This window comes from Staurois parvus, unplaced genomic scaffold (genome assembly GCF_062004578.1).
Source record: "Staurois parvus isolate SC_StPar_1 unplaced genomic scaffold, SC_StPar_1.0 ptg000596l, whole genome shotgun sequence".
In the NCBI taxonomy this organism is placed as follows: domain Eukaryota; kingdom Metazoa; phylum Chordata; class Amphibia; order Anura; family Ranidae; genus Staurois; species Staurois parvus.
Genome location: NW_028318392.1, coordinates 1,745,125 through 1,758,484, shown reverse-complemented (window position 1 = coordinate 1,758,484; position 13,360 = coordinate 1,745,125). Strand labels below are relative to the sequence as shown.

The following is a 13,360-nucleotide window of genomic DNA, read 5'->3' as shown; positions in this document are numbered from 1 at the left end:
CTGAAAATGTACTGTATGGTCTCCAAATTTTCAATATGGTCAACAGTTATTCACCAGGCCAGAAAGTGAGAGCAATTCTCCAACAGGGACAATGACTGTAGTAAAACCTAATAAAAGATCTGTTATCTACTATACCCAAAACTTAAATTTTGGCTGAAGATCCAATGAAAATGTTAATTATGCCTGTTTGCAAACATACCAGCAGTCTCACATAATCGTTACTGGTCACTGATCTGGTAAATCTAGTCTTCGCTCCCAGCTGTTTGATGGATTTCTAAACGCAAGAAAAAAAAATTGTAATATATCACATCTTACCAGTTCTTAAATGCCGTGGCTGCAGTTGTCTCTCCCCCCCCCCCCCCCCCAGTAAATTTTTTAAACTACTCACTATGCAAAAGAGGAGGGGATTGTAGTGAGACTTCAGAAGAACAATCTAGGGAGACAACCTCTACAGAGGCAGGAAAAAACAGAGCATTGTTACTCAAATACAGAAGTGTTACTGGCAGGATCACCAATTGGAAAAGGGGAAAAAGCCTAAGTGGCAAACTAATAAGACCATTTCAAAGGAATGGCAAGCTGAAATATATTCATTTTTGGGGGGTTTAGAAAGGCTTTAAAATTCTTCGGGAACAATAATAAATTGGAGGCCAAAATAATTAGAACACTCATTTACATCAAAGGCCTGAAGCTTTATTTTGATTAATATTTAGAATTTCTCTTTTCATTTTTTAAATGTCATTATCTATATACAAACATTGAAACACTGTAAAAGCACAAGACATACAAATAAAATATAAAGCAAATCAGGAAAACAATTTTAAACAAATCAACTTGGGACTTTTCTACATAAATGGATATTAGGACCATTCTTCAAAAGAAAACTAAACTAGCGAACTTAGTGCAATTTATCTGTAAGAAATATATTAGGCATGAGTTCAACTATGCTGTGTCAGTCATTCTGAAGAATGCCCTAATGCAGGGGTGTCAAACTGATGGCCCTCCAGGTGTTGCGAAACTACAAGTCCCATCAAGCCTCTGCCTATGGGAGTCATGCTTTTAACTGTCAGCCTTGCAGTGCCTCATGGGACTTTTAGTTCTGCAACAGCTGAAGGGCCCCCAGTTTTGACAGCGATGTCCTAATATATGGTTTAGACAAAACACAGGGGCAAAGCTTCATATAAAGAAAATACAGCCAGACATTGTAAGGCTATGGAAAGCTGTGGCTGCTCTGTCTGGTGCAGCTTTTTTCAGTACAGCCTCACTAGCATGGTGTTTTTTACTCTCAAAACTCCTAAGGTGACCCTTCCTTCATTTGTCTAAGTAGTAGGAAACAGCAGCAGATTGGCTCCTATGGGTAGGAATGGACCAATGCAACTCTGGTGAATTAATGGATACAGACTATAAAGGAACATCAGAATAGAAGCTTATGTCCATATGACATGCATACCAGAGGTCCAATTAATTTACTAGCTTAAGGAACGCATGTATCAAAACTTTTGGTAGCAAAGCTGATTTAAGATGGTGCTGTATATGTTTTTCCAATGGCCACTATGGGCAACAGTCCTCTTTTGTCAAGTCTTTTTTTCCTATAAGAACCTACTGGTGTACTGTGTAAACTAACATGAATATACCAAATGCAACCAATCAAGAAATCATTGGTTATTTAAAATAGCTTAAGATATTCATAAAGAATGAGGCACCAGTCCTCAGGAAGTTACCCTGTTTGTAAAGACTTGGTTTAGTTTTATTCTGCTTCATTTTATCCCAGTTTGAGGAGTATGCAACATACCGAAGAAAAATACTTATGTGAAAGCCATTATGCATAATAATTTAGTTCATGGGCAAATAATGGCAAGCACAAGGCGTCACTGTTCTAATATATTATGGAAAAAAAAAAACAAAAAACACTGCTTTTGATGAGTTATACTTCTGGTCCTGGCTAGACATTAGGATACATTATAACTTTATATTTAAAAGTTCTATTTTAATATTTCTTAAGTGACATACTTGCAACATACGAACACAAAAAGATGGATCCCGTTTAGAAAAAGTTGAAGCCACTACACATTTTATATACAACCTGGTTTCACCTGTGGGGATGATGCACATGAAATGTGATATACTGGCCTAGTCATAGAAATTTAATAGCATCCAATGTCCCAACCCTTCAGGGGGGAGCAATGGACCATTTTAAATGTAAGGATTGAATCGAGGCACTGAATGACATCGCGATGCCAACAACCGCTAAACCTTCAGGTTTACCAAAAATGACAGGAAATTACCCAGGATGTTAATCTTTATGGGGTTTTTTAAACCATTGCCCCATATGCCAAAAAGTTATGTTTGTTTTATAATTTAAATAAATCTAGTAATGAATGGGAAATTGCAGATATTTAAAAGGTGTCATTCACCATAGCAAGCTAAAAGAATGCAACTGTCCATTCAAATGTAGTTGTCCCATTTAGAACTAGTCTGCCCAAAAAAGGTTGGTTGAGGTTCGATGGCCAAGGAGTAAACGTTTACTTTCTTGGCCTGTCCCTGACAACATATTACCAACAGTGAAGGATCCATGCTGCCCTTTAATTCTTCACTCTACTCAGAATACTTCCAGAGCAGTCACTACAGCAACTAATAAATAATACTTCCCTCTATTCAGTTGGAAAATCAGGGTAACTATACCTATGGCCATTTCTGTCTGAATGGCACCAAAGGACCAGACAAAAATGCTCCACTGCTTGTTCAGATTATACAGTAGGAATCACCCCAGAAATGCAAAAATGCAATGGTTCATTTACTCAACAAATCCTACTCGTCTCTGAACATTCAAGTGTTGAGTGGCATTGTTCTACAATATAAATAAAACAAAAATGATAAAAACATCCATAGCCCCAGTCTAGCAGCAGAATTATTCTTGCTGCCATTTCTCTCTTCTTTTGGGTCTTATGGGATCATCTGCGCCTTGTATCAGAATACAGCTACAAATAAAGCATACAGTATTTGAAAAACCAGATGACCACATTCCAAAATCCCATGGCCACAACTTTAGAATTATAATTAATGAGAAGATACCTTGTGGGATTTGGAAAATATTTGGAAACCATTTAACCATTTGAAGCTTCGGAGCGCTTTATGCCACACAGCGCATAACAATTTGGCAAATGCACACACATTAACGTTTTAGGTTACAAAAGAGACCACTCATTAGAATAGATAGTATGAATAGGTTAGGCTTAGTTAGAGCCATCTCTTGATTAAGATTATAAAATAGAGTCTGCTGTCTGTGGAAGTAGCATGCAAGTCGATGACACACTGCAGGACCTTTCCTGTAAAATAGTCATCACATTTCTGTTTGTGACTTTGATACGAGTAGCCTTTTTACGACTTTTCCGATGGGTCCAGCAGCCACGCAAGAGACACAGTTTTCTTCCTAGTTGTCTAAATTTGTGTCGAAAGCTTCTGTTGATCCAGAAGTACACAAAGCAGTTGAGGAAGCCATTTCCACTTGGAAGCCACAAGGCCACAAACTCCACCCATTCTGGAACTCTTTCATGTGTAATAGCTGAGAGAGAAACACCATTAAAGAATACTGAAAATATGTTATGAACTAAACATCACACACATTTACTTGTTTGCGTGAATCCGTCAAAAATAAAATCACTAAATGATTAACAGCTCAATTAGTCTAGGTAGTAGAGGAAAAAACTGCAATACTTCCCTTATTCTTAATCAGTGCTCAGGTCTTCTCTCTGACAGTTTGGGTTGTGGATTGGTCATCCCATCTTCTGCTGGTCCTGCATTTTACGAGATGCCAAAAGCTAAGGAGAAGAGGCTTCAAGGGACCAGTCAAAGTGTGGTGTAGGCCTACCACAGTGAAGGAATGAGGTAAGAATTACAGCTTATTCCTCTAACCCTAGATTAATGAGCATTTATCCCTTGCAGTGTAGGGGGCCCCACACTAATCATTTTCTAAAAATAAAAGTTCAGCTTTAGTCATTATTTAGCCAAACTGTATTTTACTACAGAGTAGTTGAATTGCAATAGTTGTCACCAGAACAGGAGTTGAAAGGCTTTCATTTTGCTCAGTTGATAACAAAACTTGGGATTCTCTCACTTCCCTACTCTACCCAAAAAACTAATGTTTTTCATACGCATACACTTGGTGTGGCAACAATTTTGTCAGCAAACAAGACCTATGTGAGAATATAAAAAGGAGCACCAGGAGCTGGTTCTTTTATCATCCACTAGTTTATACCAAACTCCAATGGAGAAAAGATGGACTGTGCACAAAGTAAAAGCTTCAGAACAGTTTTATTGAATCTTCCAACATGCAGGCCTTTCCATTAGGTATGCAAATCCACTTGGTCAGGCACTTACTCATCTCACCATCTATCTTGCTCTCCATTTTACGCAAAACTGTTCTGAGGATTTTATTCTGTGAGTAGTTCCTCTTTTCTCCATTGGAGTTTGGTATAGACATATTTGAGAATGCTTAACAAACACAGTTATTCCCCTACTATTGCTGCATACTAGTTCCAGTGCAAAGAGGCTAAACCACATCAGTTTCACTGCAACAGAACTCACTTAGCATAGTCACTGCCATAAGGAGGAAATATGAAGGCTGCCATTGTTAACGCATAGCACTATAAATAAAAACAACAGTCCCCTGGCTGTCATGCAAATTCAATGGCTTCAGAACTTAAAGTCACGGACTTGAAATAAGCAGTTTGGACTTCAGTGGACCTTTCAGTAAGTGACTTAATAAATCTGAGTTACATCCAGGAAACTGTCATAAGATGGTGATGATGAATGGCCATCCTTACATTTCTCTACATAAGGGTTTTGCAGTTTTGCTTGGACATTTAACTACCCAATTATCTCATTAATACCACATTCATTTCAATAATGCAAAAACGTATCTAAAAAGTGGGTTTTTTCAAGCTAACTCCAACTTCCCCTCTCTCCATGCTTTTAATACGCCTACTACTGACCCAAGATCAGCTAGCAACTTGGACCTGAAGCTACAGTCCAAATTGCATGGTACACATCTTCCACCAAGGCAGTGGGCCATGTGCTGTGATTTGCACGCTTTAAAGTTAACCCATTAAAGTACACAGAAAAAGAGATCCCCAGTTCTGCATGGCCTGCCAGATAAGCTAGGAATACTAGCAAGACTGGCATAGCCCAAGCTTTTGGTCCAGGTCACCAACTGATCTAAGGCTGGCAGGGGGGCCAATTCAAAGTGCGACATTCAACTGAAATGGATTTCTGCTGGTGTTTTAATTTCTAAAATTCTCCAAGTTGCCAATCTCAGAAAATCAGTTTTGGGAGTTTGACAAAGTGAATGGCAAAACCTGTTTTAGGATAGTGTAGAGTATTAACAGAAAGAAGGTAGACACTTCTTAAATTTTGTAATAAACTCAACCGGACTCAAAAGCAGGGGTTTCTTATGCATAGAAGGGTGTTGTCAATCACAGTATAAAGGCCAGACCTTGGTATCAAGGAAAAAACATTCAGCAGTTTATCCTCTTATTTAAGCATCTAAAATAAAACAGATGCAGGTGGTTTAAAGGATTAGTTCACCTTTGGGAACAGGTTACATGTACAACCCATTTTTAGGATGGAACATATAACATGTTCCCGAGCCTGCCGCCACTGCCCGCCTCTATGACAGAAGTGCAGAAAAAAGTTCCACGTACTAGCTGTCACTTTTCAAAAACCGTGCAGCCATGGAGGACTCCGCTCACACAGCCACATCATTCACAGTCCTGAATGAATGGACTACAGGTCCCAATAGTCTTGGCTTGTAGTCCTCAAACTACCATGGTGCTGTGAGCATTATGGTAGTTCATTGTTTATTCCTGTCAGAAGTATCGGCTTGCTCATACAGGTTGTATGAGCAAGCAGATACATTGACAGTCTGCAGGAGACCTGCATGGCATCAGCAATCTGCTGATCGTTGGTGCAATGCTTTAGTTAGAGAATTACGCTCACATCCGGTCCTAAAAAAAAAAAAAAAAAAAAAACCACCGTTAGACTTACTGGTAACAGCAACCTTTCAGGACGGCACACCTGAGAGATGAGGAGTTCCTCCCTACAGGAAACACAATCAATTTACAGCTGTTATAAGTCCCCTCCCTTCCCCTTCAGTTTGTAATAAAGTAACTAATCGAAACCTGTCCACAAGGGGAATCATACATAGGCACTCATTACTTACTATGTTTAGGGGTTTCCTCCCCTCCCTTACTAGGGTGGAAAATAGGCCTGCCATCCTGGAAGGTTTGTAGAAATGCAGTTACCAGTAAGTCTAACTTAGGTTTTCTCCTATCACCTTTCAGGATGGCACACCTGAGAGAATGATCAAGTAACTGCAGGCCTACCTTAGGGTGGGACCACTGCCTGCAGGACCTTCCTGACAAACGCCAGGTCCTGTTTTGAGTGTACCTTCACTATACAACATCCAATGAAGGTATCTTGGCTGGATCCTATGGCTGATCTGCCAATCTGCTCCATTGATGTCCTGCCTTCTCCACCCGGAGGCTGGATCTAGTGGAGTGTGCTCTTACTCTTAACGCTGATGGAATCAGAAGAAACTTTGAATTTTGTAGGTTAGAATTGTCCACTGTCTAAACCATCTAGCAATCATGGACTTTCCTGCCTGTAACCACTTCTTAGGACCCCTTAAGGACTAAGCGATAACCTGTTCTGTTAAACAAGGACACTATGTGGGCAAACAGAGGATCCTTATTAACACTACTTTGTACAGGCGAATGATTTAGGAAAGGCTCCCCGACGCTGTTTTTGGACATCATGATGGATAAAAAGCAGCCAATTTATGGGTAATAGATTTGAAGAACGCTACTTCATGGGCTCAAAAAAGGCTTGACAGGTATGTACTCAACCATACCCATGACTTCCTCACAGCTGAATGATGGTATGCCAGCTATGAAAGTGCTCTATATACAGGTGAAACTAGAAACATTAGAATATCGTGCAAAAGTTCATTTATTTCAGTAATGCAACTTAAAAGGTGAAATATAGGAGATAGACTCATTACATGCAAATCAAGATAGTTCAAGCCATGATTTGTCATAATTGTGATGATTATGGCTTACAGTTAATGAAAACCCCAAATCCACAATCTCAGAAAAATTAGAATATTACATGCAATCAATAAAACAAGGATTGTACATAGAACAATATTGGACCTCTGAAAAGTATAAGCATGCATATGTACTCAGTACTTGGTTTAGGCCCCTTTTGAAGCAATTACTGCCTCAATGTGGCGTGGCATGGAAGCTATCAGCTTGTGGCACTGCTGAGGTGTTATGGAAGACCAGGATGCTTCAATAGCAGCCTTCAGCTCTTCTGCATTGTTTGGTCTCATGTCTCTCCTTTCTCTTGGCAATGCCCCATAGATTCTCTATGGGGTTCAGGTCAGGCAAATTTGCTGGCCAATCAAGCACAGTAATCCCACGGTCATTGAACCAGGTTTTGGTGCTTTTGGCAGTGTGGGCAGGTGCCAAGTCCTGCTGGAAAATTAAGTCAGCATCCCCATAAAGCTAGTCTGCGGAAGGAAGCATGAAGTGCTCCAAAATCTCCTGGTAGACGGCTGCGTTGACCCTGGACTTAACGAAGCACAGTGGACCAACACCAGCAGATGACATGGCTCCCCAAATCAACACAGAATGTGGAAACTTCACACTGGACTTCAAGCATCTTGCAGTGTGTGCCTCTCCATTCTTCCTCCATACTCTGGGTCCTTGGTTTCCAAATGAGATGCAAAAGTTGCTCTCATCAGAAAAGAGGACTTTGGACCACTGAGCAACAGACCAGGTCTGTTTTTCTTTAGCCCAGGTAAGACGCTTCTGACGTTGTTTGTTGTTCAGGAGCGGCTTGACAAGAGGAATACGACATTTGAAGCCCATGTCCAGGATCCGTCTGTGTGTGGTGGCTTTTGATGCACTGACTCCAGCCTCAGTCTGCTCCTTGTGAAAGTCCAACACTTTTGAATGGCCCTTTCCTGACAATCCTTTCCAGGCTGCAGTCATCCCTGCTGCTTGTGCACCTTTTTCTTCCACACTTTTCCCTTCCACATAACTTTCTATTAATGCGCTTTGATACAGCACTTTGGGAACATCCAATTTCTTTTGCAATTACCTTTTGAGGCTCTCTCTCCTTATGGAGGGTGTCAATGATGGTTTTCTGCACAACTGTCAGGTCAGCAGTCTTTCCCATGATTGCGATTCCTACTGAACCAGACAGAGACCATTTAAAGGCTCAGGAACCCTTTGTAGGTGTTATGGCTTAATTAGCTGATTAGAGTGGGACACTTTGAGCCTAGAATATTGCACCTTTTCACAATATTCTAATTTTTTGAGATTGTGGATTTGGGGTTTTCATGAGCTGTAAGCCATAATCATCACAATTATGACAAATCATGGCTTGAATTATCTTGCTTTGCATGTAATGAGTCCATCTCATATTAATTTCACCTTTTAACCTCCTTGGCAGTATTCCAGAGTGTAGCTCGGGGTAACATTTCAGTACCACAAACGGTAACCCCGAGCTACACTCGGGAATACCATGCGGCACTGCTCCGGCATTTGTTCTTCACTTACCTTACCCCGCGATGTGTCCCCTGCAGCGTCCCCGGCCATCTCCTCCGGCCGATGCTGGCATCCGGCTTCTGTGTCCTGTCCCTGTGACGTCGGGACGTACGGGCGCCGCTGGCGGCGGGAAATTTAAAAATTTTAAAAAATGTATTTTTTTTTTTTTCACATTTTACATAGTAAAACATTGCTGTCTCAACCCATTTCACATACATTTTGTCCCTAATGCTTTGTCCTGCGCCCTGCCTGCATTTTGTCTGTTCTTTCTGCCTGGAAACTGAGAAATGTCCATGGCATCCAAAAAGTGTCCCTTTAGGTCAAAAGCGGTTTAGATCAGCTAGAGAACAGCGATAGTAAATCAGAACCACTTGCAGAATTGAGTGATAATGATTCGTGAGGGAAATTCGTCATCAGACACTGAAAACGATTTTGCGACTTTGCTCAGCAATGTGCTAACTTGGCGCTATATTTCACATTTCAGTGTTTTTGGTTTGATTATATTATTGAATTAAATGTATTATTATATTATTTTTTATGATTATTTATTAAATTATAATTTATGATTTCGTGTTTCAAATTTTATCCTACCCGGGATGTTTACTAGACTCTTGTTCGGATAGATTTCAGTGAGTTATTCCTAAGAATTACAGGCCTACAATAAAAAAAACTACATATTTCCATGCAAAAAAATCGTACCGCTTTCAGCACCAAAAATCGGAAAGAATCATACCGCCAAGGAGGTTAAGTTGCATTACTGAAATAAATGAACTTTTGCACGATATTCTAATTTTGCGAGTTTCACCTGTACACCTGCAGTAAAATGCAGATAAATTAAGCCAAAATTAGCTTGGTAAATAATGGTTGGAAGTGTTTCACAAATATCAGGTGTCCTGCCTGATGTCTGAAACGGATTCCACTCCAACACCATTGTGTGCCTTCTGGAACCGGTGAGTGCTAAATTAAGCAGATCCCTGCTTCTGGAGATTAAGGCTGTAGCAGCAACTGTACATTCATATTGGCTTGCTACATCATGTTCTTCACCGAGGACACATATAGAACCGTAACTTACCAAACATACAGATCAGATTAGCAAGTTCTGATACTTCGGGTCATAACACTTCTATGGGAAGAACCACAAAAACTCCCAAAAGGCAGAAATCCTGAAGTTACCCAATGAAGTAAATTCTTACTAAGAAAGGTGATTTCATAACCTTCCTCCAGTGCTACATGACTTAAATTATGTCCAATAACCCTGTCAGTTTTCAGGCCCAGGGAGTGTCTCTGGCATGCCTAAATGTAAGGAACTGGCATCTGACGTCTCCGCAGCCAGAATTCCTTGGCCCCTGCAGGGGAAAGAAAAATAGAGTGATATATGTATAATTAGTATCACAAACATAGGTCATAGATTGCGCATTTCTGATGCACAGCACAAGAAAATAGATTTATACCAAAAGGACACAAGCAGCGATTCCCATGCGTATTTCTGGTGAGCCGCATGGGAGCACTTACAATCAACAGAAATAACCCACAAACAAATAGAAGATACAACCTTAACTTCCATGTTGTGCTTCTGATGTGCAGCTAGCTAGGCAATCTAACTAGTTTAAAAACAGAAAATGCACAAGATAAACCTCACTGTTGTGCATTTTTTAATGTGCAGATACCGTAACCAATTATATATCGAAAAGACACAAGCATAACATTCCATGCTCTGTACTTCTGCTGTGCAGTAAGATACCACGATGGATAAAAAGAAAAAGACACAAGCATAACCTTTACATGTTGTGTCTCTCTGATGTGCCGACAGCTAAGGTAAAAACAATATAAACAGAAAGGACACACCTTTGTTGTTTTGTATTTCGGATGTGTAGCAAGGAAAGGCAATATCCCACAAACAGCACTACCAATCATAGGCATGACCTGGACTCTGGATACTTATCCTTTATCCATCCAATGGAGGGTCATGGATAATGGAAATCTAAGGTGAACGCACCAGCATTGTAGTAGCTATTGGTAACCAGCAATATAGGTTTCCACCAGTAGGCTTGAACCTCAAAAGGTTTTGGTTCAGAACAGATGCAAAATATGAGTCACCCTGATGCTGCATATTTAGTCATGCATCTCCTTGAATTCCCCCCCATCCACTGACATAAGTATGAGTAGATTTAGCTGGTCCATACACAGATGGGAGCAAGTCCAAGCCTTCCCTGTGGCAAATTAAGGCTGCTGCTGTCCAAGAAGAGGTGAAGCTTGGAGGGTGTAACCAGCAGGCCTCAACAAGCAATCAATAGGTACAGAGTTCTGTAGTTAACTCCTGGATGGAGGTTTGCACCAGGAGAAGGATAGCAGCACCCTGTATTAAGGAAAGGGGTTTCTAACAATGCCCAGAGACCACCTGGCTGTTATTAGGGATTCTGCTGTTAAGGCAAAAAGGAAGTACTCACCTCCTGTTGAGTTCTGTCTTTTGCCACAGCCACAGGGCTCGCTTATCCATGTTCGGGGTCACAAGAGGAGGATGGTGACCCAATTCACCTCTCCAAGTTGCTGTCCTTCCTGGAAGGCTGCCAAGTTAGGCCATATGTCCCACACTATACCCGGAGCACACACACATACCTCTCCAAGAACCCAAACTTTCACAAAAGAAAGGAAAGGAAGGACATGGCCATGAAATCCAGGCATGCACAGTCGCAGAGAGAGAGACTTGTACAGTCTTCCGCAGCAGCTGAACACACAACCCTGTGTCCGGATTGCTGCTGTACATCCATGGCGACCCTTGAGAGACTTGGCCTGCAAGTTAGTTCAGCCCTCCCCTGCTTGCCTCACAGGGGTATCATCCAACCCTCCGTGGTGTTCTGGTCACAAAACAAACATTCTGATGTAGGGAGAAACACAATCAATACTGGAGGGCAAGGGAAAGTAAAAAGGGACTTATAACAGCTGTAAATGGATTGCATTTCCTGTAGGGAGGAGCCCCTCATCTCTCAGGTGTGCCATCCTGGAAGGTGATGGGAGAAAAATTGTTTCACCAGACAGTGGACGAGTAAAAAATCTGAAACTGGGACAGACAGAACGAACATCTCAGATGGGTTCCCCTACCCTAAAAAAGAAAAACAAACATTTTAATTTATGTCAATGTTCCTGTTGTAGAATTTCCATCGGGACAGAAAGTAAAGCTAGCCACAATTGATATTCATCTAGTAAAGCAGGGATCAGCAAGTTTCTATCAGTGTGTGGCCTTCTCTGTTCAAAAGTGATCGATTGTTTTTTACTTCTGTCAAAAACAACAAGTTGGAAAATTTTCTTCAAATGGCTGCTTGTCAGTGTATTCTGACAGGTGTCACTGTCAGAATGCATTGTCCTGGGGGTGTGGATTCCTCCATCAACGTCAATTGGAGGAACCAGCTTAAGAGCACAGCTCTCTAACGAAGTTCCAGATAACATGAAACACTTCACAGGTTTGTAAACCTTCACCGCTCCTTTTATTCTGCAAATACCTGAAAACCATGCAATCTTAAATTATTATATTATTGCATTTTATATAGTTCTTACCATTATATAGGATAGTAACCATGCATGGTGCCCAGCAAATGTAGAACACACAGACCACAGGAATTAGCACCCTGGATGCAGCATCTCCTTTACGTGGGCCTCTGTCCCCCATTTCATTGTTTGCAGGCCTGCTGCCATTAACATTCTCGCACACTGTGACAACACCTTGTTTGTTTCGGCCAGACAAACACACACTCATCCTTCTGCTTTGCATCCTTGCAACTCTCCATAGTCGTAGGTTGGCAAATGTGACTATTGCCGAGCAAGGAAAAAATATGACTGTGGTCAGCATTAGAGAGTAAGCCACGTTACTAGCATAGTCTGGGTTACAGATAAGAGAGGCCCGGGAAAAATAGACGTGTATCACTGTGCCACCTGGAATGGAAATAGGAAACAGGAAGACCGGAGGCAATAACCAGGCTGCTGCAATTAATAGCTTGACTCTGCGGCGACTCATTACTCTGTTATAGTGCAAAGGAAAAAAAACAGCCACATAGCGCTCCAGGCTAATGGTGGCTAAGGAATAAATAGAAGAAGCAAACACAGAGGAATTCAGAAAAGCCACAATGTGACAGTAAGACCCAAGAGCAGAATCTGCTTCATCTTCATCACCTGGCTCCAATGCAAGGCTTCCATACAGATTGAGTGGAACCACGACCAAAGCCAATGTGACATCTGTGCCAGTCAAAGAGATGAGAATATAGCGGCTGTTACGTGACCAGCCAGAAACAGATGAGGCAATAACAAGTAGTACAAATAAATTCCCCAGGATGATCAGAAACCCCAGGGTAGTGATGATTCCAATCTTCAGTGTATGGTCACCATCAGAACACCATCTTCCTGCCATGTGCTTCTGGTCCATCTCCATTGTGCTTGTGTTCCAGGCAGAGAAATTTGTCAAAGCTCTCAGCAAATGGGACAGCATGTCAAAAAACAGCAAGAGATTGTGGTGGTGCACGCTAATCAGGAGATGGATTTCCAACCTGCAAAGAAAATTGAAAATGTTTTAATAATCATATTTTGAGTGCAGGTTATTGCAGGGCCAATTTTGAGGTTAAAATAAGTCAGGTAGTTTGCAACAAATTATCTTCCCCATTTTAAGGCTGGGGTACGGTCTGAAGGGTTCCCAGATGTCTTATACTACTACCTCTGATAAAATGACCATAAATGTCTTATACTACTATGTCTATAGACGTAGAGAG

General features: G+C 41.1%; 1 protein-coding gene across 1 annotated transcript; it reads right to left on the bottom strand.

The window, feature by feature from the left end:
• Window positions 1–3,257: 3,257 nt before the first annotated feature.
• LOC149449911 (putative G protein-coupled receptor 21) lies at window positions 3,258–13,083 on the bottom strand. The gene is made up of 2 exons (XM_089692570.1): window positions 12,159–13,083; window positions 3,258–3,559 (listed from the first exon to the last, which is right to left on the bottom strand). The coding sequence occupies exons 1-2, from the start codon at window positions 13,081–13,083 to the stop codon at window positions 3,258–3,260; spliced, it is 1,227 nt and encodes a 408-aa protein (XP_089548696.1).
• Between the last annotated feature and the right edge of the window lie 277 nt (window positions 13,084–13,360).